A 27,252-nucleotide genomic window follows, 5' to 3' on the forward strand; every position below is an offset into this window, starting at 1 on the left:
CTGCCAGCCCCGCGGAGCTGGTATACGGGGAGAACCCAAGACTCCCAAGCGATCCGGTCTTCGACAAGAGATCGGGTCTCACGGAGTCGGGGTTGGTGCGTCTGCTGAAGGACAATCTCCGACGCATAAAAGTGCCACCACCCACTCGACTCGGGTCCATACCTGCTTGTTCGCCCAAGGAACTGGACACGTGCACGCACGTGCTTATCAGGACGGATGCCGTCCGGAAGGCGCTGCAGCCCCCATATGAGGGCCCGTACCGCGTTCTCGAGAGGGGAGAACATTTCTTCCAGCTCGAGATCGGTGGTCACAAAAAGGCGGTCTCTTTGTCCAGGCTGAAACCCGTATGCGCCCCGAAGCAGCGTCGTGTCCGCTTTGTGGATTAACGGCGAACGAAGTTCCGGGATCCGACGCCGAAACCCCCTAGGTTTCGTCTGGGGGCGGAGTGATGTGGCGCGGCAGGATCTGCAGCATTCGAAATTTATTTCGAATGTTGCGGATGCGGACGGGTAGATGGCGCGGAACTCTCCACTCACTCATTTTCTGAACGCACCAGGGGAGTGGAGAATTAGCGGTGGAAAAATGCCGTTGGTTGGGACAGTAAGGACCGCATGGAAATAAGTCGGTCTCTTCTGTTTCCAACCGCGGCGGCGTAAACACCTAAATAACAAAGTGTAGTGCATTGTTTCTAAATTAAATTTATTGTAATTTAAAGAAACGGTTTATAATTTTGGTTAATAATAGCGGGATTTCCAATAAACTGTCCAGTATCCTGCGTCGTCTTAAAAATTATACTACTGTGAAATTAGGATCAACTTAAAGTTTATTTGACAGATATCGTAACGAGAAGTATTTCGGAGTTCAGATGCAAAAAGAATATTTGGTCTTTGTGTCCCTTTACACACTATAAATGGCATGAGTTTGCGTTGGGATTAGTAGAAGGCAGCTTTCTACAGAATATAATCAAGTGAGGTGTCAAACCAAAGAGCTTGATTAGCACTTTTCGGCATTGGGTGGAACGCAGGGTAGTAAGGACCCAAAATGTGTTCAACAAAGAATGAAGCAGGTCTCTTTCTCAGACCGAATAATCTAAAAAAATCACAGTAATGCGCCTATCAAAATCAAGGCCTGAAATGCATCCCATTCCGATATCTGCTCAAATAAAGTTAATAATAGAATATTACTGCATGTTAGAAATTTACCTGAAAACTCCTCTTAAGCTCGTCCTAGAAGTAAGAAATTAATATAAGGCATAATTCTGGAAAATTTTTATGCAATCCAACTATTACTAGCAAAATTATAGAGGGCCACAGTTTTCTGTTTAACGTGAATGCATCGTACTACAAGACATGTATGGCGTCACCATCATATGGATTGAAGTCACATTACACGCCATATTCTGACAGTCGGCCCCACAACTTAGCAGTAGCAACTTGCTCAGCTCCGTTCTTCAGTAGATGGCCACCATCCATCTCTGTGTTACCTGAAACCAGTCTAGGTGCAAACCTGCACTTTCCAACGATAATTCACACCCCTGTCCAGTTTTGAATTGAATGAAAATCCTCAGGACGAAGAGGGAGGCAGCGTTTGATGAGATCGAGAAACCAACCTAACAAAAAAAATTTTTTCGGGCAGTTTTCCACACAGGGATACATATCTACGTTAGTATTAGCCGTATTCAACTTTTGTATTTAATGTACATATATATGTTATGTAAGCTTTGGTGCATGTAGTAAAGTGGAAATATTCAGATGCGTGTTATCAATTTATATAGGTATGTGTATACATATGTATGTACAAATCTGCATGCCGTAATAGACAATGTTTGTTTAGCATGAGCGCAATACTTATGTATATACAATTGTAAGTTTGACAATATATCAAAGAATATTTTCAATTTGTAGCTATCTGTGAAGAGAAAAAATATGCATAAATATCTTCCTATAAGATAAACTCAAAACCTTTATAACTAAAGCGCCCAGTTTTCGGTATTCCGAATTGCTTTTTAGTAGTGCGGGTGAATGCATTCACGCGCAGAGTGTTGGACTCCTGTAAGGGTGCGCCATCACAATACCAACTAAACACCTCTTTTTCAGAGAAAAAGTCTGGAACAGTCTGACATATTACTTCAGGCTAGCCGGGAATAGGTAGCCTTCAACTCACGGAATTTCTTTCACCAACGGTAGGGGAGGAGAGGAGGGAGGGAGTTGTTATTGAAGAAACCCCTTGGCAACCGATCCTTCTCCTGGTCCAACCTTCTTCTAGACAAGGAGAGACCGAATTTAATGCGCAACACGACTCTATCTGTCAGCGTTCCTCAGAACCCCCCTGACAACGTTGTCTGGAGAAAGCTCCTTTGTGTATGCATAAAGGGCTGACAAAACCCAAGAGAAAAAGGTGTGTTCGGCGTCGTCTGCCACTCCATTGCAGAACACACAAACAGTAAATCTTGCCTTCCCAATATTGTGCTGGTAAGACTGAATGCTCACTTAAATTTGAGTAAGGAAATAGCCAATCTCACCATGCTTTCGGTTCAGCCACCGATCTCAATTGCCATAAGTCCATCTGCCTATGGGCTCATTTTGCCAAGAAAGTTGCCACTCGCTAAGTGTGCATTGACGTTTTTCACGGGCAACTACCACTTTAAATCCGGCTACAAGTAGTTTGACTTTTTTTTAGCAAGATGGGCAACGAGATTGCCCAGGCGATCATCATCACGGCTGGTTCTGAAACAATGCAATAAGCAGACGGCATTCGCCACTCTTTCTGCATGTATCTTCAATGGCATCAGCCCATACCTCCGCGCCGAAGAGTAGAACGGAATGCGTTGCTACCATAAGAAGGCGTCGCCTGATGGATATAGGCCCCTGGTAAATACAGGTCCTCCAACAATCGCCATTAGCCGCCTCAAGGCCAAGACTCCAACTGCAACCCTGTCCGCTGCTTCGATTTACTGGGAGAAACTCAACGGTTGCTTTTGATTCCATAGTCAACTCACTGATCAATATGGAACAGCAGGGTCACGATTCTCTTTCTAGTAAACATGGCTCCTTTGGTTTTTGCAGGGCAAGGCTGAAACCATCCAAGTCTGCTTTTCGCCTCATCAACGATGTTTGTGTCAACATGTGCCGTTCAGGAGCTACTCCTCTGGCATGTGGAGTCTTAGCAGACAATCATAGGAAGTGTTCCAGTGATCCGCGGCTAGGATGGATCCTTCTACTACTCCAAAGGTAATCTCCATCCCCCATTCAAAGGCTCTAACATTAACGTCACCTCCAACCAGGATTCGCTCAACCGTGTCTAAAACGTGTATGTTAATTTGTAGGATGCGGATCATGCGGGCATCGCTCCGGACTCGCAATAAGTGTAATACTTTCACCAGACGCGCTACGATCCTTGCAGAGAATCCAATTTTCGTTTTCGTTGGGGGTCTTCGCTTGGTAACATATATGACCGCATCTGCAATGTGCAGGTCCATATTTTAGACACCTATAACATTCGATACGATGATGAAATCCGCGCACGGTTGTTGTCAGCCAACAGAGCCTACTTCAGCTTACAGACTGTTCCGCTCGAAACGTCTCACCATAGGGTCAAAGTTCTTACTGTACAAGACTATGATCTTGCCAGTCCTCATGTATTCCTCGGAAATCTGGGTTCTTAGCAAGAAAAATTGCGAACTCTTGGCCGCGTTCGAGAGAAGAATCCTCCGAAGAATTTTTGGCCCCCTACATGAGGATGGACGATTCCGTAGCCTACACAATGACGAAATCTATGAGCGATACCATGATCGTCCGGTTGTGGATAAAATCCGGCTCAATAGGTTACGGTGGGCGGGTCACTTAATCCGTATGGATGAGGATGATCCCACCCGGAAAGTCTATAAGGGCAATATCTGTGGTAGAAAAAGAAGACGAGGCAGACCCTGCCTAAGATGGAGCGATGGCGTGGGTCAGGACGCCAAACAGCTTTTAGGGATATCGAATTGGTGGACCTCGGCGCAAAACCGGGATGTCTGGAGTTCCTTATTAAGGCAGGCCTAGACCGGATACCGGTTGTTGCGCCGTTGATGATGATGATGATGATGATGATAGCATTCGATTACCTACATTCGTGCCCTGTATATTACCCATGCAATTTGGATTTTCTTGCTATTAAGGAACTTCCTCGCGAGTTGTTCGGCGGCTTTTACCACGGCGTTCGTTTTCTGTTCCATTGTCTTCGGGATTCATCTTCTAGCGGGTCTAACTAAGAGCTTCTGCAAATGCCTAGTTGTTCTTCCTTTCCTCCTCTTTTTTGGACGGACGATGTAGCGTGCTATATCTTTTTGCCCTTCTTTGCTTTTTTTTGAGGTTTCGTGTAAAATAAAACCGTATTTAAATCGGTTTACTGTCTGTCCATCCATCCGGCTGTCAGTCTGTCTGCTACACCTATCATCTCAAAAACGGTTATCCCTACTGATACGAAATTTAGTAGGAAATTGAGGCCTATGAATCCTCTCGCAATGAGGTCCCCTCTCCCCCCTCCCCTTACAAAGACGAGGAATGCGGGGGTTCGAAAAGGGTTAGCTACTTCAAGGACCCATTCTACCCTGCCCAAATGTTTGAAAAGAAATATGGTGGTCCATGCACATGGTATCTAGACCTCCAAATACTCTTCGTACGGATACCTGTTTGAATAAAGTTAAGAATAGTATATTACCATATTCATTGTAAGTATATTTCTTAGAAATTGACTGGGAACCCATCTCAAGGTTACCCTAATATCATCAACTTTTGCAGTAAAATAGGCTATATTATAGAGTATAATACTACCAAGTTTGGTGGCTATTGCACTATAGACTTATAATAAGTCAAAATTGCCCCTTTTGGAAAATTCCATTCTAAGACTTTGAATAATAGTTTCATACTAAAGTCTATGGTCTGATAAATTGAATGCATAAACATTATGAACTTCGTAAAAATGGGACGAATGCTTATATAGGCAATACACAAAAACTTTCCTATATGACGCCTTCAGTTTCCGTTTTCACCACTGGTTTATATATGCAATATCAGCGCAATTTACCTCTTATTGAGGGATAGCGAATCAACGACACCTATGCGGCAGACCAGCTTACTCCAATGATAGGACGCAGACAAATATTGACAATGGCTTGGAGCTTTTAAGTAACAGTAGGTGTCACTTTCCATGTGCTATTCCGATTTAGCAACACATAAAGAACATTAGCACAGTCAATATCAGTTTGATCTTGTTGTTGATATAACTGCCTTTTCAGATTTTAGGCGGGGTAGCGAAAGCGAATCTAGCGCTGTTAATGCATCATGCAACATTCAGTTCGGTGCCACCATACTCCATGCCAATTAATGCAGATAGTCAGAGTGCCATGACCCTTCAGACTGAGAACTAGTTTCATCGATTTCCTTTGGTCTTCTTTCCGGAAGCGAAGCACTGCAGGGTATTGGAGCTGCTGCCCCGGACCGGCTGCCACATCACTTAGCAAGTCTTCTTCTTTACTTGGTCGAAAATTTGAGATATTTTTGTGCATTTATCAAAAAAAAATTTTACCAGCAATGATCATGCCCCTAAAATTCTCGTTTCCAGCCTAAGCGAACGTTAAATTCTTGTCTGGCCGTTGGGTCGAATCATTTTTCATTCGATCAACGGCCGCCTAAAGAGTCCAGACTGACAGGCCTGCCGCATACCATCCACGTCCCGTCTGTCGGTCAATTGCCGCTGTTCAAGCGTAACTGACCAAATTGAACGTGGATGGCGGCATTTAGACAGTTTATTTTTTACTCACTCAGCTAAACCCTTTTCATAGCATCTTAGCATCTTAGCAATCGTTGTCTATATTTGTATGCCCTCTGATTACCTCAATAACCATAGAGATTCTCATTTCGGATGTAGCTGAGGGCGTTGACAACACCTTTGGAAAGTTTTACATAACTTAGTCTTTTATCGCAGCGCCCGAGCTGTGTGCGATATTTCCATATGAGTTTAGGCACCTGTTTATATTGTATATTAGCAACTTTCCAAGTACCCAGGTTTGTTATTTCGGGTTTGCTTTACGTAGCCTCTGTCCGGGCCTTGGTATTAGCATTGGAAAAAATATTTATAAAACACCAATACGGGTAGCAATTAGTAACTTATCTCGCCCCGCGTGGTATTTTTGGGTTTTTGTGTGAAGCAAAACCTTATTAAAATCGATTCCATGTCTGCTGTTTGCCTGCCTGTCTATATCTCACACCCGATTTACTCGGAAACGACTGAACTTATTGCCACGAAATTTGGTATGTGAGTCCCTTTACATTCAATGAGTGGTACCATTTTTTCACAGAATATGGTTATGCGGGGTATCAGGGTAGTATTTTTCAAAACTGATTTTACTTCTGATGTCGAGTGGAATATGGGGGAGTCAAGGTCAAAATGTGTGACCCGGAAAGTCAAACAGTTCTCGTTCCCAGAACTTATCCAATCTGTATCAAATGCAGGCCTCAAAATACAGCCCATTTCGATATCTCCACAAATAAAACTAATAATAGGATATTGCCATATTTTAAAAATTTACCCGAAAAGTCCTGTTCAGGCTGCAGTAAAAAAAAACCGTCTGCACGCGCATCCGGTGCATGCAAAAAATATTTGCATATCCAAGGTGAATATTTTCCGCATGCACGCATATTTAGCATGTAAGCAATTTGTAATTTTTCTCATAGCAAGTAAGCATTTTTGTACACTTTTTGATATTAGCGCGTAAGCACTTTTGTACCTATTTAAGCGAGAACAATTAATAAAGAATTTAGTGTATTTTCAAGTCCCGAAGAACTAAGCCTTTTATTCCTCTCCAGTGAGGCTGCTGGAGACTTCGAAGATTTGGAAATATACTCTACTGGACTAAACTTGATTCGGTGTTCCACCCAATTAAGAAAGACGGACTCATTCGGTGTTTCACCCAATGAACATACTGACAGACTTAAAAACGAACTTTACTTGGTTTTGACTTGAGCAGGTGTTTCACTTGATCAAGAAGAAAGACTCACCCGGTGTATCACCGAGTGGACCTATCAGGATTGAGACATTTTTTGGTGACCCCGACGTGATCGGCCGATCACAACATTAAAAGGACACGAGGCGAGTTAATAACTTTGCAGAATTATCCTAGCCAATCATGGAGGCGATACTTGAGAAAATTAATAATCTCACTCAACAACAAGATGTGACGGGCCAGGAGATTCAGCGTCTTTTGAGTAACTACCGGAAAGATTCGGTAGCTCGTAAGACAAGGGAATATCTCATGACGAGATTGGAACAATTGGAAAATCTCTGGACAGCCTTTTCGGAGAGAAATGAAGAGCTTGAAGAGTTAGCGCATTATCTTCCAGCTCATCCATATTTCGAGAAACAATATTTCTCTTCAATGCAGCGCGAGTACACCAAGTACAGGGAGGACATTGCGGAACGCCTTCAGGGTTTGGAAGGCACGTCCAAGTTGAATATCGATTTGGGTAAATCAGCCACGGGTGCTTTAGATACAAAGGCCGCCACGGCAGCAAACAATGCTCAGAACGAGCTTCCCAGCGATGTCGTGGTACTAATAAGGCAACAGCAATCAAGGATACGGGCTGTGGAAAACATTATTAGCGGCATCGACACAGTTGAACAGGCACAACCCAAATCATACTACGAATTGAAGGCAGCTACTTTATCAAAGTACTGGGAAGAGTTGCGTCAGGGCCATCAGAATATATGGCAATATTCCAGCGATCCAAATGAGTTAGGGTACAACGAGGAGAATTTTCTCAATCTCGAAGAGCGAATTCAAGACACTTAATATTTCTCGCTGAATGCCGTTCAAAGCTAGAGCCTAGCATAGCTACCGCTACAAGGGCCTTTCCAAGCATCAACTTGCCACACGTGACAATTCCTGCCTTTGACGGCGATTATGCACAATGGCAATCCTTCCACGACTTATTCCGCCAGATGATCCACGAACAGCAATTGGGAAATGCTCAGAAAATGTGGTATTTGAAGACCAATCTAAAGGGTGAAGCAGAGCGACTTATACGTCATCTGCCCATCACTGACGAAAATTATGACATTGCATGGACAACGCTAACAAACCGCAACAGCAATCAACGATTGAGGGTAGCCACGCTATTGGATAGGTTCACACAACAGCCGATGATTACTTCGGATTCCCCCAGTGCTTTGAAAAAACTTCATGACATTACGAAGGAATGTCTAGCAGGACTCAAGAACTTTAATATCAATATAGCTAGTTGGGATCCCATTTTATTACATATTTTACTGAAAAAGTTAGACAAGGTTACGCACGCCTTATACGAACAAACTTTGACTTCACCACGAGAACTGCAGCCGGTTGATGCATTTCTCGCGTTTTTGGAAAGACGCTTTCAGTCTTTAGAGGCCTTATGTAGCGACAAGAGGAGTACGACTCAAAACAAACATACAAACCGAACCTCGGCTTTAATATCCACCAAGGACAGTCAATCTTTACAGTGCAAAAACTGCAAGGGAAGCCATCGAATCTACACATGTGAAGCCTTTAAACAATTGTCCATTTGGGATCGAGTAGCCAAAATCAAGCAGCTGAGGCTATGTTTGAACTGCCTACGGGAAGGACATCGAAGTGCACAGTGCAGCGCAGGAAGTTGTCTTAAATGTGGAAAGAAGCACAACACTCTACTACATATGGACGCCAACAATCAAGACAAAACAACGCCCTCTATCACCGCAATTCAAACAACAGCCAACGCCACCAAGCAAGGTCAAGTATCAAGTATTGTAAAGGGCAAGGGTTCTACAAATGTCAACTATTCTATTGCATTATCAACGGAAATATCAGCATCAGAGGGACCTTTTGTTCTATTAGCTACTGCACTCATCAAGGTGACAAACCAAAAAGGCAAGTCGATAGAAATGAGAGCTCTGCTGGATAGTGGCTCCCAAATAAACATAATTACAGAAACGGCTGTGAGAAAGCTGGGACTACAACCAACTAGTTACCATATACACATTCGTGGTCTGGGCGGAGCGTCGCAACAATCGCAACAGAAGGTAACGTTGTCATTGCAATCAAGAATCACTACGTTTGCACGGAAGATAGACGCTATAGTTTTACCACATATAACATCCTCTCAACCATCGCAAGGTCTGAATTCAAGGAGTTGGGCCATACCCGGCAACATTCAGCTTGCCGATCCTCATTTTGACCGGGAAGGGCGTATTGATCTACTTCTCGGAGCTGACATCTACTACGAACTATTAGCTACAGGGCAAATGCGGCTATCAAGGAACCTGCCACTGCTGTAAAACACGGTCTTTGGTTGGATAATTGCTGGAAGGGTTGCAACATCCTATCAGAAAGAGGTTACATGCGGCATCCTCAACACCGATGATTCCAAGCTCAGCGAGCAGATAGAGCGTTTTTGGAAACTGGAGGAACCAGAATCTACAGAGAACCTTGCGATGACAACACAAGAAATAAAGTGTGAAAATCATTTTGCTCAAATCATGAAACGAACGAACAATGGACGTTTCATTGTGAAACTGCCTTTCAAGGTGGATCCAGCAAAACTCGGCAAATCTAGGGGCAATGCGGAGAGGCGACTTTTCAAATTAGAATGGAGATTAGCACGAAACCCAGAACTACGCAAACAGTACAATGAATTTATGGACGGATACAAGCAACTGGGGCATATGACGGAAATAGATGAAGGAAGCATTCCGAGTCTTCATTACTTTCTTCCCCATCATAGCGTTTTGAAGCCAGAGAGCACCACCACTAAACTTAGAGTAGTTTTTGACGCCTCTTCGGAAACCTCTTCTGGATATAGTTTGAACGATGTACTTGCTACAGGTCCTACCATCCAATCCGAATTATTTACCATTCTCATACGATTTCGGCTGCCTTGCTTTGTTTTTACTGCTGACATCGAAAAGATGTATCGACAAGTCCAGGTGTCGGAGGAAGACAAGAGATTTCAACTAATTCTATGGCGAAATGAGCCTAATGAACCTATAAGATGTTATCAGCTGAACACGGTCACATATGGTACTTCCTCTGCACCATATCTAGCCACCAAATGCCTACAAGAATTGTCATCACAGACAACGCACAAATACCCATCCGGTTCGACTGCATTAAGACGGGATTTTTATATGGACGATGTGATGTCAGGTGCAAACACCTTGACAGAAGCTATTGAGACGCAACATCAACTTCGCACAATCTTGCAATCACCCGGCTTTAAGCTTCGAAAGTGGTGAGCAAACAACAAGAATCTTTTAAACAACATTCCTGTTGAAGATCAGGCACTCCAACTGGACATAACCCAAGAAAGGGAGGAAAACGTGAAGACACTGGGATTAGTTTGGACTCCTAAGACAGATGAATTTCAAATTAGATGCCCATACACGGAATCTAAGAAAGTAACAAAGAGATCAGCGCTATCCGATATCGCTCATCTGTTCGATCCGCTAGGATTGATGGCACCAGTTACAGTTACTGCTAAAATCTTCCTTCAAAGGCTGTGGAGTCTCAAAATAGGTTGGGATGAAGAAATTCCTTTAGAACTACAGGCGGAATGGTCAAGATATTATAATGACTTGCAGGGGCTGAATCAAATTAAGGTACCTCGTCACATATTTGGAGGGAAGGTACCTGAAAAAATACAGTTACATGTCTTTTCGGACGCTTCGGAAAAGGCGTATGGTGCAGCGGTATATTTACGAGCTATTCAGTCAGATGGGGTTCGCACAGTTCGTCTTTTATGTGCAAAGTCGAAGGTGGCACCATTAAAACGAGTGACCCTACCAAGATTGGAATTGTGTGCAGCAAGGCTAGCAGCTGAACTCGCTCATCGGCTTAAACGGGACATAGAAATTCCAGACTATAATTGCTTTTACTGGACCGACTCCGAAATTGTCCTAAATTGGATCAATGCAGAAGCATCGTCATTTTATACGTTCGTGGCTAATCGAGTCGCTGCTATACAACAAAAATCCTCACCCAAGCAATGGAGGCACATACATTCAAAGGAGAATCCAGCAGATTTGGTATCGAGAGGTGTCGCTCCTGGAAAACTGCAGAATTATGCCCTCTGGTTCTATGGGCCTATATTTCTTCATGGGACTGAAGAGTGCTGGCCGGAAAGGTTTCATAGTGTAGATACCACCTTGGAGAAAAAACGTTCAAAAATGGTATTGGCCATGGTGAAGGACTCAATTTCCCTTATCAATCAAATCGACCATCAAAACTCTTTTCAACGACTGCAACGCATAATGGCACATGTGCTACGGTTCGTTAGGAATGCACGAACAACGAACCACAAGGAACGAGGAAAATCGCTCTTAACTGCAAGCGAAATGGAGGAAGCCTTGCGAGTAATAGTGAAGGAAGCTCAATTGGATGTGTATCGAGAATCTATGCAGCAACTAACATGTAACAAGCAATTAAACAACAGCGATCCATTGAGCAGTCTGCATCCATTCTTAGACGAATTCGGACTTTTGAGAGTCGGCGGTCGGCTTGAAGCTTCAAATTTAACTTATGATACCAAACACCCGATCGTTCTTCCTTACGGCCATTACGTAACTCGATTGATTTTAAATGATCTGCATCATAAGCATCTTCACGCCGGACCACAAGCCTTATTGGCAATAGCGAGACAACGATTTTGGCCTATCAAGGGCAAAGCAGCCATCAGATCTATCGTGCAGAGCTGTATGAAATGCGCAAGGGCGAAACCAAAACTCATGACGCAGCTCATGGGAAACCTGCCCGCCCATCGAGTACAACCAGCCAGACCATTCACGAATACTGGTATCGACTTCGCCGGCCCTCTATGGATTCACTTTAAGGGGAGAGGCAATCGTCCGCAAAAGGCGTACCTTGCTGTTTTTTGTTGCTTTGCAACAAAGGCGGTGCACCTGGAACTAGTGACGAATCTAACGACAGAAGCCTTCATCAATGCGCTGAAACGTTTCATTGGGCGTAGAGGACATTGTCGAAATCTATATTGCGACAATGCAACTAACTTTGTGGGCGCCAAAAATCAACTAGCAGAATTAAACGAAAGCATATACGGGGAACAATCCCAAGAACAACTGATCAATTTTTGCACACCCAAGGGTATTGATTTTCATTTTATTCCACCAAGATCGCCTCATTTCGGTGGCCTGTGGGAGGCGGCAGTAAAATCTGCCAAACACTTTTTAATCAGAAACACGTCCCCAGCAAAACTTACGTATGAAGAAATGGCAACTTTAATAATCGAAGTCGAGGCTATTTTGAATTCAAGGCCACTGACACCTCTATCATCCGAGGCCGGAGACCTTACGGCATTAACTCCAGGCCATTTCTTAATTGGGGAACCACTAACGAACCCAGTTGATGTACACGCCCAAGCAGTAAAGGCAAATTTACCGCAAAGATGGAAGGAAATCAACGACATAAAGAATAGATTCTGGCAAAGATGGTCAAGTGAATATTTGTCGGAACTGCAACAGCGTCAAAAATGGAAACAGAGCTGCGAAAACGTAAAACCTGGAATGCTGGTGGCTATCAAAGAAGACAATATTCCCGTTCTGCAGTGGAGATTGGGGCGAATAATAAAGGGGATAAAAGGTCGAGATGGTCTAATAAGAATAGCAGAGATCAAAACATCGTCAGGAGTCCTACAGAGACCAATTCATAACTTAGCACCGTTACCGGTAGAACCGAATGACACCGAAGACTCCTCGCAGCAAAAACCCCCAGCTGCATCAAAGGAACGGATTATAGATACCTGCACGCAAAACTCAGAAGCAACTCGATGTTCAAGAGCGAAGAAGAAGAGAATTTCGCCCCTGTAAACCTGCTACTGTGGACTAGTTTAATCCTACCCGTTCTAGCCAACCCAGCACGGATCACCCCTTTCCAATCTCCACCAGGTATCTACTTCGAAAATTTAGGAGCCGCCCACTTGATCTTGAACGATTGCAATTTGATAATCTATTATAACCTCACATCATACTGGAAGAACATGGACAACCTACAAACAGGAATTGCGAGACTTCACAATATTTGTAACCAACTACACAACAATAACTCCTGTTTAGCCACCACAATGCAGCTTAACCACCTCTTAAGCGATATAGCAGTTAATAACGAACTGTTACGGCCATTCAATAACGAGATGTCACGAAGACATAAAAGAGGAGCTCTAAATATCGTTGGTAACCTTGCCAACTCACTCTTCGGAGTACTCGATTCTGACTATGCTACAAAGATGACAGAAACTATAAAGAACTTAAAGGGGAACGACGAACATCTCCTGCAACTAATGAAAAACCAGACGTCCATCGTTGACTCCACGGTCAATGTAATGATGAACTTGGAGCAATCAACCCACAAATCGATGCAAACTCTAAACGTAGCTCTCAACCATACCGCCACACAAACAAACAAAATAGCCAAGGAAGTGTGGGAGCAAGAAGTGATGCAGACCTTTTCATCAGCAGCGTTGCAGCTCTTATTATCAGTCAACCACTATCAAAAGGTACAAACCAGTTTACTAGACATCCTTATTGACACGCACCATGGAAAATTTAACCCGCAATTGTTGGCACCACAACAACTACAACAGGAGTTATCGAACATCAGGGAGGAACTACCTCCACATTTACGGGTGCCAACTAAATCGAACGATCTACTAGAGCTGTATAATATCATGACTATTGAAGGACGCATCATGGCAGAGCATATTATCTTCCGATTAAAACTACCATTAATATCGGTCGAAAGTTTCGAGCTATTCTATATTGTTCCTGTGCCCATCTCTGCTAATGGAATCGCCACTGCAATCACAACAACGTTACGTTATCTAATCGTTAATTGGGATCGTGACCAGTACTATCCCATGCCTGATCAGGAGGTGGAGCACTGCCATCGGACTCAGAAGTTGAACTACGTCTGCAGACAACGGCATCCCCTATATCGGATAGGATCAAGAGTTAATGCATGTGAAATGAGCTTCATCAGTCACATTCCTTCCAAAGAACGATGCAAAATGTCCAAATTAGACAACCCATCACGATGGATCCAGTTGCCAAACACCAACCGTTGGATATATTTCTTCGAAGACAAGGAGATAAACATAGGCTGCGGCACAACAGTTACTCAGATGACTCTATCAGGAAGCGGTATCATTGAACTACGTGAAGGTTGCACCATAAGAGAGGAATCACTAACTATCCAAGCACATCAAGTATTTCCAAGCACTATTAACATTTCATTTACACCAATTCAGAATCTTACCGAATTCGTTTTACCACCACATAGCAGCGAATTAAGTAATGACGAAGGCATAGGAGAATCCCTTCTGAAAAATTTAACAGAACTGAAGATGGATCTATACAACTTGCAACAACGGGAGCATCTAGTGACTACCATACTCCCAAAGGACGTTCACCATATCACTATCGCCTACATTTGTCTCGGTGGTATTCTAACAGTAGTAATTTACCTTTATTGGAAACACAGATGTAGGACCTCTCGTAACACTACTACGAAACCGATACCTCTACCTAGGAATCTTTCAACCCCAGCCTTTACGATTGCGATTGATCCAGAATAACGGTTGACCTAACGCTCAACGGAGGGGAGGATGTTCAGGCTGCAGTAAAAAAAACCGTCTGCACGCGCATCCGGTGCATGCAAAAAATATTTGCATATCCAAGGTGAATATTTTCCGCATGCACGCATATTTAGCATGTAAGCAATTTGTAATTTTTCTCATAGCAAGTAAGCATTTTTGTTCACTTTTTGATATTAGCGCGTAAGCACTTTTGTACCTATTTAAGCGAGAACAATTAATAAAGAATTTAGTGTATTTTCAAGTCCCGAAGAACTAAGCCTTTTATTCTTCTCCAGTGAGGCTGCTGGAGACTTCGAAGATTTGGAAATATACTCTACTGGACTAAACTTGATTCGGTGTTCCACCCAATTAAGAAAGACGGACTCATTCGGTGTTTCACCCAATGAACATACTGACAGACTTAAAAACGAACTTTACTTGGTTTTGACTTGAGCAGGTGTTTCACTTGATCAAGAAGAAAGACTCACCCGGTGTATCACCGAGTGGACCTATCAGGATTGAGACAAGTCCCATTAAGTTCATCGCTTCAGTATAAGTTATACAGGGTGCGGCAGCATAACTTCCTTTTTTCAAAACTCAATAAAAACTATTGTATGCATCGGAAAATATTTATTTATCTTTTATAATGTAGGTACATGTCTAAAATTTTTATTTACATTGTTTTGAAGATCAAATCTGTTAGGTGACGTCCCCCATTCTCCATACATTGCGTAAACCGATTTCTGGCGTTTGTCATGACTCCTGTTAGCATAGTATGTGTTGGTCTTCCAATCTTGTAGGGTTCTTGGACGGTTCACATAAACACAGGATTTCAAAAAACCCCATAGAAAAAAATCACAAGGGGACAGATCGGGAGAGCGCGCCAGCCATTCCAAACCGCCTCTAATTGAGATAAGGCGCTCTGGAAAGTGTTCCTTCAAAACAGCCATCGATGCTCTTGAAGTGTGTGCTGTTGCGCCGTCTTGTTGGAGCCAACGGGGCTAAATTAAAGCGATTCCGAAATGCACGCTGTGTTGCAATAACCGAACATCCGCTTGAACAGTAAACCTCAACGGCAAAGGCACGCTCCTCACTATTCCAACGCATGACGGCGGCTGAACCGTGTCGGGACAAAACTTTACAGTATCCCTCTTGAACGAGACCATTAGCGCTCCGCTATGACATCAACTAACTGAGTGGCGCGCATTTTAAAAAAGGAAGTTATGCTGTCGCACCCTGTATAAGACACAATTCTGAAAAGTTTGAATTAAGCGGTCAACATTTTGCATTCCACGTGAGTTTATTGTACCTAAAAGACCGCGTCCACTGGAAACGACACGACACGGCAGATTGTCTATCACCCACTGGGAACGACATGACAGAAAATTGTCTAGTATCTTTGCAAGATGTAAATATTCAAAACATTATTATTAACTTATGTCTGCAGTAGGCAAATGTCTCTGACTGCCTCCAACAGCCAAATGTCTAGGCCTACTTCAGAAATCAAGTAGACAGATATCTCTGTCCGTGAGGCAGACTTTTGTTTCACACAGAAACAGAAATTTGCCCTTTTGATGTCTGTGACAGACTCTGATACATATTTGTCTGACTAATGTCAGACCTGGTGCCTGAAACAGACAGAGATACAGAAACTTTGTCTGTGCCAAGCATTTATCTGATACAGAATCAGACATTTGCGTGCTGGATGTTTGACACAGACTTAAACATTTGTCTGTCTTATGTCTAACAGAAACAGACATTAACCTAATACAGTTTGAGACAGATATTTGTCTGTCTGACACAAGCTCAGAAGTTTATCTGCCACAGAAGTTTGTCTTAAACAATGATTTACGGGAGATATATATTTGTCTGGCACGAACAGAGATATTTGCTTATAGGAAGCAGGCACAGACATTTGTCTGTCGGTTGTCTGGGAGAGCCGGAGACATTTGCTACTCCAGACAATTATTAATAGTGTTTCAAGTATGCATACATTGGAAATAACGTCACCCGAAACATAAAGCCTAAAAAACTAGCATTGCTCAAAGGTACTGAAAACCTCTCCATAATCCTCGGCCTGCAATATTAGTGAGAACCTGCGCGATTATCTCCGCGGTAGGCTGCGCAATGATAATAGTTCTTTTTTGAGTTTTTTTACGTCATTATCACGATTTTTAAGGTTTTTAAAGTGGTTTGCGTCAAATAAAACCTTATTAAAATCGGTTTACTCTCTGTCTGTCCGCCATATGCATTTTTCTCGGAAACGGTTATAGTGATTGACACCAAATTTCTAGGAAAGGTGGGAACTGTGAACGCTGACACATACAGTGAGTAACATCATTCTACAGCTACAATGAGGAAATCCGCGCATGGTTGTTGTCAGCCAAGAGAGTCTATTTCAGCTTACAAAAACTGTTCCGCTCGAAACGTCTCACCACAGGGTCAAAGCTCTTACTGTACAAGACAATGATCTTGCCAGTCCTCATGTATTCCTCGGAGGCTTGGGTTCTTAGCAAGAAAAATTGCGAACCTTTGGCCGCGTTCGAGAGAAGAATCCTCCAAAAAATTGTTGGCCCCCCTACATGAGAATGGACAATTTCGTAGCGGACATAACGACGAAATCTATGAGCGATACCATGACCGTCCGGTTGTGGATAAAATCCGGCTCAATAGGTTACGGTGGGCGGGTCACTTAATCCGTATGGATGAGGATGATCCCACCCGGAAAGTCCATAAGGGCAATATGTATGGTAGAAAAAGAAGACAAACAGATCCTGCCTGAGATGGAGCGATGGCGTAGGTCAGGACGCCAGACAGCTTTTAGGGATATCGAATTGGTGGACCTCGGCGCAAAACCGGGATGTCTGGAGTTGGCTATTAAGGCAGGCCTAGACCGGATACCGGTTGTTGCGCCGTTGATGATAATGATGATGAACATCATTCTACGTCAAATTTAAGGGGGGCCCCATACATACCAACGGGAGTGTAATTTTTTTCCACCAAATATAGTCATGTGGGGTATCAAATGAAGGGAGGCGGTCTTAGTTTTAGCATTTGTTGGAGAGTTGGGGAGTCGAAAATGAGCATTTCTTTTACGGTCTCTGAAACTACCTAACCGAAAAATCTTTTGCCTAGGCTTAGAAATACTCTCCATACCGATATCCGTTCGAACAAAATTAATAATGGAATATTAAAATAATGTTTAGTAATTGACTGCAAACCCCCCTTAAGTTCATCCTATAATCACCTAATTTGCAGAAATGTAAGTTATAATAGAGAGCATGATTTTGCCAAGTTTGGTGGAAATCGCACTATTGCTAACAATGTTATAAACGCCCAATGTTGACGCTTCTATGCAAATTTTAAACTTTGATTGTCGTATTATATATGAATATATTATATATATGTATATATTATATACATATGTATATATGTATATATTACGGTTATATATGTATATATTACGTGCTAGTTACTAATGCGATAAATGCCCACTCAAATGTTTTTATAAAAGAAATACACAAAACCTTTCATACCTGAAGCGTCCAGTTTCCGGTTTCCCGACTTGAGAACCTGCGCGATTATCTCCGCGGTAGGCTGCGCAAAAGTACAATTTCGAGAAAAAAAAACTTGATTGAACGTCTTCCGGGTTTAAATTTTACCTACAAAAACAGAGTTTCTTCTTTTATTCGCTCTTAACAAGGGGTAAATTTTATCCTTTTTCATTAATATTCTTTCCATTGTATCTGAGAGACGTTACGTGCATGTAAAAAAGCACATATTACATCTTTTACCCATTGCTTAGCATTTATTTATTTCGTACGACGGTGTCCGGAATTAAATTTTTACTCAATATATCTGAAAGCTTTAAAATCGATGAAGAGATATTTTGAATTTTTAGCTACGCTTGAAAAGGAAAAGTCCAGGTGCCGGTATTCCGACTGGTTTCTCTTAAGCCTTTATCATGTTTTGTATAATATAATGAATTGGATACATATCTCAGAAATTGAACGTATAGTGCCTCTCTGAGACCGCCATAAATCTCAGAAGTACTTCATGCCGTCTAATGTGCCACTGTGAACAAAGTGTCATATGATGTTTGTTATGATATACCAATGAACAATTTCCATTGACATCTATTATAGCTTCAATCTAAAATCCATGAATGCATTCCAAACCAACAGTTCTGTTTTTGTTGAAAAGATTCTATTTTTGTTGCCTGGGTTTCACCTAGCTGATTGACTACCAGAAGGTCAGGGCCACGTTACGGAATTTGGTACATGCAATATTTGACCGGAAATAGAAAACTCTGAGCTCTCCGAATAAAATTCCAACTCCAATACTGATGTAAACAATGACCCATTCTTCTTGTTCAGCTGGAATGCTCATTCATGTTCAGCATCTATTTCTACGCTTTGCCTGGAGAACTCTTTTGCTCGGGTGTTATGATAATCGTATCAGCAAGGTGTTATTTTAACTGTTTCAAGATGAATACTAGAGCTAAACGCGATCAGTGGTTAGTTACTTCTGACTGGTGACCTGGTTCTCTAAATGTGGAAGAAGTGCGTGTTACATATATTCATAAAACTTCAACCTTCACTCCTTCATTTCTTTCATCTTTATTTATTCTTGCCATTTCGATTCGATATGTACTTCATTGATTTCCTCGAGCATGTGTGCATTTCTACGTTGATTATAACTCTTCGTCATTACGATGAGGCGCGTGATCTGTGGATTTCCACTCAAGAGGCCTAGATACTGACCGAGGTTAGTCCAGTATTTTAATCGATTTAGTAACGCTACAGCTGCTTGGTTCATTTTCTTTTTTGCATTGGCTAGGGCATGTAGCTGGAGGAAAATAAATTGGTTTTAGCCTATGATAAATAACATCGGTAAATGAATACCTGGTTGCATCCTTGCCGTCCCATGAGGTATTAAGTCTGGGCAGTAATATGCACTAGTCGAGAATATTTCATAGCTTCCGTTATCATTATTTCTAGTCAAAGCAAAAAGTCACAAGAAGAACGTATTAAAATATCTTATTCAAAACCAAGCAGTAATATAGATTTCTGGAATAAAGTCACAAAGGCTAACCAATGAACCGAGACAGATAAACTTCCCTTGTGCTCAGTCGACTGAAACTAATTCAAGTAGGATCTTGATAGGAAATATTACACTCGCTATTTTACGCGAACAGGATAAGCTCCAAGATCAACCCAATCTTTCATCTGCGGAGTTGAAATAACAACATTGATATTTTACTGTTTAGCTACCTTCACATGAAATTCAAATGGTGTCATGAAGCACTCCATTGATATTTCACGCAGTTGCCACCCTTGTAGAAATGTGCAGGTAGAAGCTCATGTCGTGACAGTCGTGTGGCCGAGAAATACATTAATTTTAAATTGCCTGGCAGTTTACCTTTAGAAAAAGTAAAACACTATTAAACAAGTCGGAATACCGGAAGCTCGTGCTTCGGGTATAAAGGTTTTGTGTTCATCTTATGTAAGAGACGCACATTTTTCTGTCCGTATATAGCTACAAATCCAACATAATCCTTCATATTTTTTCCAAACTACGAGACATACGTACATATTACAGCCATAGATATCACGCTCACCCTAAACAAACAAACTGCCTATTACCTACTGTACACATATATGCACGTATCTAAATTTATCGTACCCATATTTCCGATTTACGTCTTATATCTATCTGAATTAGGCACTACCCGCAAAGTTCATTAGCACGCATATATTAACCTACATACACACATGTCTGGTTGACAAATAACTAAAAAACTAAAACAAAATAATTGTCTGCCACCCAATTCATAAGAATTCATTTCGTTGTGGTATTGAGGAATTGATATGTGATGGTGACGTCATGCGGGTTGTAGAGTGCACGAAATTCACAAAAAATTGTAAAGTTTTACCCCCTATAACTTTGTTAATAATAGTTGGACTTTCTTCAAACTTTACCAAACTGTGCATTATATTCTTCATTATACGCATGCTGTACTTCTGAGATGAACATAAGGGGGGGTGCCGGGTAAATTTCTAAAATGTGGAAATATACTATTATTAACTTTATTTGTGCAGATATCGGAACCGGATATATTTTGAGGCCTAGATTTCGTAGAGATGCACCACCGTGATTTTTTTCAGATTTTTCGGTTGGATAGGTTCTGAGAACGAGACCTGTTACACTTTTTGTGAGTCATATTTTGAACCCTCACTCCCCTATGTTTCATCTAATATCAAATATTGAACCAGATTCGAAAAGTACTAATTGGGACCTTTCATTTGATACCCTACATGGCTACATTCTGTGAAAAAAAAAATTGCACCCTCCATTCAGATGTACGGGGAGCCCCCCCTTAAACTTAACACAAAATGGCGCCACTTACTGCATGTAAAGGGATCACCAGATTACATACTCTCACCAATTTTTGTGACAATCGGTCTAGCCGTTTCCGAATAAATCGGGTGTGGCAGACAGACAGACAGACAGACAGACGGACAGACAGACACCGTCTCGATTCTAATAAGGTTTTGTTTCACACAAAACCTTAATAAAAGACCTATTAGTAGCCCAAAATGAAAATTTTTTAACTGAATAAGTTGAAGAGTGTTTCTTTACGTGATGAGCCTTAAAAATCCTGCCCGATTATCAAGAACTATTTGCATAATTAATTTGTCCGGGAAACTTGTACTCCGATAATAGTCCCTTTTAATTAAAATCTAACTTCGCAGTGGGAGTCGAACATTAGTGAAAGCTTAAATATGAACGACATATTCGGAAAGTAGCTAATTTATAAAATAATAATAATCGTTGGCACAACAATCCATATTGGATCAGGGCCTTGAAGTGTGTTAGAGCACTTCATTCACGACTGTAACAGTGCACTACAGTACACTGTAGGAGGCAATGTGGTCAGCATTGCGCTCGCCCGAGATTGTTACCCTGAATTGACTCAGGTACTCATTCACAGTTTATTCGACTGGTATTCGACGACGTCAACTATTTCTATTAATTATGACGTCGTCATCACATTTCTATAGCTTAAGATCTAGAAAATTCCTACAGAACTGATAACTTTGAAGTGCTATAATTTTACCACTTAAAACAGGATTTGAATAAAGCTTTTCTAGTATTATGCGCCTTTTTGTGTGTGCATTAGGTAGGGAAGAGACAAAACCTCTGAGCATTCGGACCCTAGTGGCCCATTATACTCGATTCCTCCGTGTAACGTAATATCAACGGAATCATTTATGTATCGCAGGATTTCCGTTAGAAGATGTGACCACATCAGCACAAAAAATGTGATGTCTGATGCGTCCATAGGCGGGGCACTCGCATATATGTTCCCAGGTTTTAAAAGCAGCATTACCCCATGCTACTGACACTACAATTGCTGCATCCAGCGATGCGGGAAATTCATTTCTCTCAACACCACAATGACTGGGCACCCAGAGTAATTCCATCGTATTGAATCTGGAAGCAGGGTTCATTCGGTTTCTACACTCCTGACCGATTTTTGATGCAATCAAAGGATCACGATGCGCCTGCCCTTGAACCGTACGTCAATCATCCACGCTGCCGTCCTTAGGATAGCGTATACTTCAGTCTCAAAGATAGTTGCAAATTGTCTCAAAGGAAATGCGAACTTCTCATTTATATTCGAGAGGTAGACCCCTGCTCCAGAACCCTGTTCTGTTTTACAGCTGTCTGTGTAGCAGACGTCAGTATATCCGGAGACCCATTCTTCTGGCCCATCCCAGTTTTCTTTTCGTTTGAAGATAACTTCATATCTTCTATCAACCAGCGAGAATTAGAAGCCACTGTGAAAACTTCATTCAGTTCTCCCAATAACTCTTGCAATCCTCCGTGCCCCCACGTTCGTTGTTTCTCCAAATATATATAATCGAATTAGTCTATGAGCTTTCTAATTACAGTCCTCTGAATAAACAAATACAAGAGCTGCAAATTGAATAATACATTTAAAGCTGCGCCGGATGTCATGTTCATAGCATCGGTACTCAGACACCCAGTTCTTTCTTGTCTACAATATTTACGGATTTACTGTCTGTCAATCAAATCAACGTCGCGTGGTGTCTTCTATACACTGTTCCCAGATCTCGACCAAAAACTAGCGCAGCCACGTCATCCACATAAGCTTGAGCATATATTGGCTAATTTTGAAGTCCTAGGATTCCGTCTCTGTACTATAGACTGTTCGCCTGCAACAGTCACACTAAATTCTAACTGACGGTGATCTGAGAGGGGGACATCATCGCCAGTCTTTAAACAACTCTGACAATTATGTAGTGAAGATTTTTCATGAATTACTTCACTTCTCCTGGGCTTCATAAATGCAGAGGCAACCTCCCCCAGGTCTACAGTGTCCGAATTGTATGGATCTGTATCCAAATAGCGCTACTAGACCAGTTCTTCCGCTTCTTTTGGTAGAGGCGGAAGAGAAGGTTCGGACAGGTAAGCTTGTAGTTCCTTCTTCTTTGTGGTTGAAGTTCGCTTCTGCCTTCTATCGCCTAATTCTTCCTTAGCAAGGTGGGCGACGGGATCACCATCACTATCATCACCGCCGGTTCTGAGATAGTGCAATAAGCAAATGACAGTCGCAACGCTCTTTGCGCTTACGATGCCCACTTGTCAAGAAGAGCAGAAGGAACATCGTTGCTAGCATAAGAAGACGTCTTCTCGTAGATATCGATCCCGAAACACTCGCTATTAGCCGATTCTAGGCCAGGACTCTAGCTGCAGCCCAGTTCGCTGCTGCATTGATTTCCTCGAAGAAACTCATCCTCCTGTTGAGCATTAAACCAAGATATTTAACGGCCGGTTTTGACTGTATAGTTAATTCGGCGTTGCTGCGCAAGGCTGAATCCATGAACAGTTAATCACCCAAGTCTATTTTTCGCCTGTTGAGCAGTGCATCCACCCAACGTCGTCTGCATAACCGACCGTCTGCAGGCGTGACTCTTCTGGCCTCTGGAGTCTTATCAGACTATCGTGGGAGGCGTTCTAGAGGCAACCTGGTCATCTACCATCTCTTAAGGAGATGAGTAGTATTTTAGACACAAAGTCAACATCCGTGAGAGATTGCGCGGTAGGTGGAATAAACTTTTTAATGGGCCTAGCATATCTGTACATTTAACGGAATGGTAGGCATATCTGATATGAGGAGCATTACCCGTCGAGATCCATGGCTGTGTGCAACGGCTCGATAAACCGTATCCATGGCTGTATAACAGCATCCACCGTGGATCTTCCTACTCTAAATCTAAAGTGCCTTGAAGATCTCTTCAACGAGTCTCCTCCTGATAAGCTTTTGGAGCACTTTCCCGGACGTGTCAAACAAAAACAGCGCTCGATGTGCAGGCGGCAACTGAGGGCCTGCTTTTTCTTTGTGATAAGCGTAAGCATCGCCACCTTCCAGCCAGGCGTAAGCTTTGTTTTTGTTAATCGTACTGCAGAGTCTCTTCTTTGCTGACCTGTACTTTGCCTTTGGAGCGCATTCCCCCTCGCGTGCGTGTTAACTCTGTGCAACATGGCGCAGCTTATAACACTCCGTCCATAGTTTGACCATTTCTGTGGTCCACCAGTATACCAGTATCACTAAACAACGAATCCAGACAAAACCATTCCCCAGTCGAATGCCGTCCGGAACCCAGGTCGCAGCAGTGCCCGGTAGGTCGAGATGCTATAAAACCAGGCCCTCGTTCTAGTTTTGCTCGCTAATTAGTATTTGATCAACTTTTACCACTGCAGCGAACTTCACTAGCGTTAGGAGTAGGTTCTTCAATGAGAGTTGGGCACGCTTCAGGTATGTGCTGCTGTATATGGGAAGCTTTGTATTTATAAGTAGCCCGCGGATCTTCTTCATTACAACTTGGTAGGCTGTACCCCACGGATTCGTATTAGCCTCCATGCAGAGCTTCTGGTAGCATTCCCGCTTGCTTCTCCGAATGGCCTTCTTAAGGTTGCTTCGTAGATCCCTGTATTCTTCCTCACGCTCCTGGTGCTCCGGCCTTCCTCTTGTCCTGTGGGAAAGTCTCCTCGCTCGGAGACAAGAGGATCTCAAGGCAGCGATCTCCGTGTTCCACCAGTAGTTTGGCCTCTTGCCGTGGTGCAAACGTCGTCGTGGCATCGTAGCGTCGCATGCTTCGGTTACACGCTGAGACAGCTGTGTGACCCTTTCCACCGCTGTTCCATCCGGATCATGGGCTCCCTCCAATGCGGCCAGGAATGTCTCCTCGTCGAAAGCTCCGATGGACCAGCCAACCGCCTTAGCCTTTCCACCTCCAGAGCGTCGTTGACTGCTTCCCCGGTTCCCAATGTGGAGGAAGATGGCCTGGTGGTCACTGTAGGTGTAGTGCTCACTCACTTGCCAAGCCATCCCCCTCACCAGTGAAGTGCTAACAAATGTCAGGTCAACGATCGAACCCGACCCTCTTCCTCGAAAGGTGGGCACGCATCCAACGTTGGCCAGAACGATGTCCAGCTCCGCAAATGACTCCAACAGAATTTGACCTCTGGTGTTCGTCGATCGGCTTCCCCACTCCAGGGCCCACGCGTTGAAATCGCCCGCAATGATTTTAGGGCTGCGGTCTCTAGCATCCAACACCAGACTGTCTAACATCTCCTCATATTGTGCTAAGGTTGCACTAGGAGGAGCGTAGCAGCTGTAAATATGGACACCGTTGACCTTCGTCCTTATAAAACCGGCTGCCGGGGGGGCCATGACTTCCTGAATGGCCTGTCTTCCGCACGCCCAGATTGCGGCGTTGCCAGACGCATCCGCCGCCCAAGTCGCACCGCCGTAGTTTCTGTATGGCTCGCAAATAACCGCAACATCGACATTCGACTCTCGAATGGTTTGCGAGAGCAGGTCCTGAGCTGCCTCACAGTGATTGAGATTGATTTGTATCAATCTCATTTGCCTGTGCGGTTCAGCTCCCTCCTATATACCGGACATCTGCTGCTTCCCGCAATATGCCGGCCGTCCACGCCCTCTTTCCCACTACATAACATACACCGTGGATCTCCGGTGCAATCTTTGATGAGGTGGCCCTCTTCCCCACACTTCCTGCAACTCCTCGACCTATCATTCTGGCTAGTGCATGCCGCCGCAAAATGGCCGAAATCGAGGCATCTGAAGCATCTCTTTAGAGAGATTTGTTCCCTGAGCCTGCATACGACCCAACCTACTCTTACCTTGCCCGCGGTAATCAACTTAATAGCTGATTCCGCCGGCAAACTAATAATAGCGGTCTGTGTGCCACCATATGCCTTCTTCATCCTTTTTATGGCACTCTGGTCTATATCGCCAAGGTTGAACTGCTGCTTTAGCGCAGCACAGATGTCCTCCCGTGAGGTGACTTCATCTAGGTCCTTGCATTCAACCACTATCTCCTGTTTCCGAGCTCTTACCTCAGCTTCCTCTCCAAGTACACTTTCCACCTTCCCGCGGAAGTTATCGGCCGACTTGTCGGCGGATTTACTTAACTCCAGCATCAGATCCCCTTTCTGTGTTCGCCTAATACGGCTCACATTATCCCCCAAATCCTTCAATTCCGGATCTGACTTCACCTTTCGGAGGATGTCGGCATAGGACATATTTCCCTTCTTGGAAGTAATTATTATTTCCGGGCGGAGCTTCTTTTTGTCCTTTTTCCTCTTGTTGCTCACCTTAGTCCATTGTTCGGGCCTCCGGGCGCTGGCTTCTTCCACTTTTGTAGGTGTTGTGGCTGCAATCGTGAGATTACCGACTTTCGCGGGTACTCTCGCCGACTCCGCCTTCTTTGGTGAAGAGGCTTTTTTCTTCTTCGGGGCTTGCTGTGGTCCAAGAGGCTCGCTGGTACCGCCTCTAGCCCGTTTTCCTGTCTTCCCGCCTGCTTTATCACGAGGAGGCGTCACCTGCGTTTCCCTTGTGACCTTGCCAACTGACGCTTGGGAATTCTTTTCTTCGAGTACCCTGATATAAGACAATTTAATGCCTCTTATCAAGGCTCGAATATTTTGATGGATATTCCGCCTCTCCTTGATGAACTCACACAGTTCATTTATTCGTTCCCCAAGTGTAACGAACGCCATTCCGGTATGTTTCCGTTTGCTTTCGCGCCTTGCGCCACAAGGAATAATCTCGATTAAGGGACTATTCGTATTTCTTTCAGAGTCCCGCGACGAATCTCGACTACCAAAAAGAACCATTGTTCTCGGTGGTGATCTCCCAAGCTTCGAACTCCTCCTAAAGGGATCCGGTGTGGACCTAATTTCCACTCCACCATTATCTCTTGTAGCATTAGATGCCACAGTAGCCAAGTTTCCCACTACTGAGGCACTGCGGTCGTTGGATATCGACGGCCGGGAGCCCGCTTGCTTACTCCCAAAAACCGCCGGCACTGGGTTTCCGAAGCCCTGCACCGTGAAAAAACTACTTTTCTCCTCTTCCATATTTGGTTTAATTTCTGGGTGTCCTTCCCATAGCCAATTTTTATCCACGGGTGGGCGTTTACTTCCCACCTACCCGGCCTGCGCATAAGCATGCCCATACACGCGCATCTCCGGATGCGTGCATATTCATGCCCAT

The 27,252-nt window shown here is 43.4% G+C and overlaps 2 protein-coding genes across 2 annotated transcripts; both read left to right on the forward strand.

The window, feature by feature from the left end:
• Positions 1-9,963: 9,963 nt before the first annotated feature.
• On the forward strand, positions 9,964-12,876 carry LOC119653957. Its single transcript, XM_038059117.1, has 2 exons — positions 9,964-10,201; positions 10,331-12,876. The coding sequence occupies exons 1-2, from the start codon at positions 9,964-9,966 to the stop codon at positions 12,874-12,876; spliced, it is 2,784 nt and encodes a 927-aa protein (XP_037915045.1).
• Positions 12,877-13,046: 170 nt separating this feature from the next.
• LOC119653958 lies at positions 13,047-14,639 on the forward strand. The gene has a single exon (XM_038059118.1). It carries the CDS (start codon positions 13,047-13,049, stop codon positions 14,637-14,639), a length of 1,593 nt encoding a protein of 530 aa, XP_037915046.1.
• The last annotated feature ends 12,613 nt before the right edge of the window (positions 14,640-27,252 follow it).

Source organism: Hermetia illucens, chromosome 4 (assembly GCF_905115235.1).
Source record: "Hermetia illucens chromosome 4, iHerIll2.2.curated.20191125, whole genome shotgun sequence".
Lineage (NCBI taxonomy): Eukaryota > Metazoa > Arthropoda > Insecta > Diptera > Stratiomyidae > Hermetia > Hermetia illucens.

Bases quoted from the DNA above. Each gene is read 5' to 3' on its own strand.
- LOC119653957 (XM_038059117.1), top strand. From the start codon at position 9,964: ATGTATCGACAAGTCCAGGTGTCGGAGGAAGACAAGAGATTTCAACTA. The intron at 10,202-10,330 runs GTGCAAACACCT...TTCCTGTTGAAG, and splicing joins TATGGACGATGTGATGTCAG to ATCAGGCACTCCAACTGGAC.
- LOC119653958 (XM_038059118.1), top strand. From the start codon at position 13,047: ATGGACAACCTACAAACAGGAATTGCGAGACTTCACAATATTTGTAAC.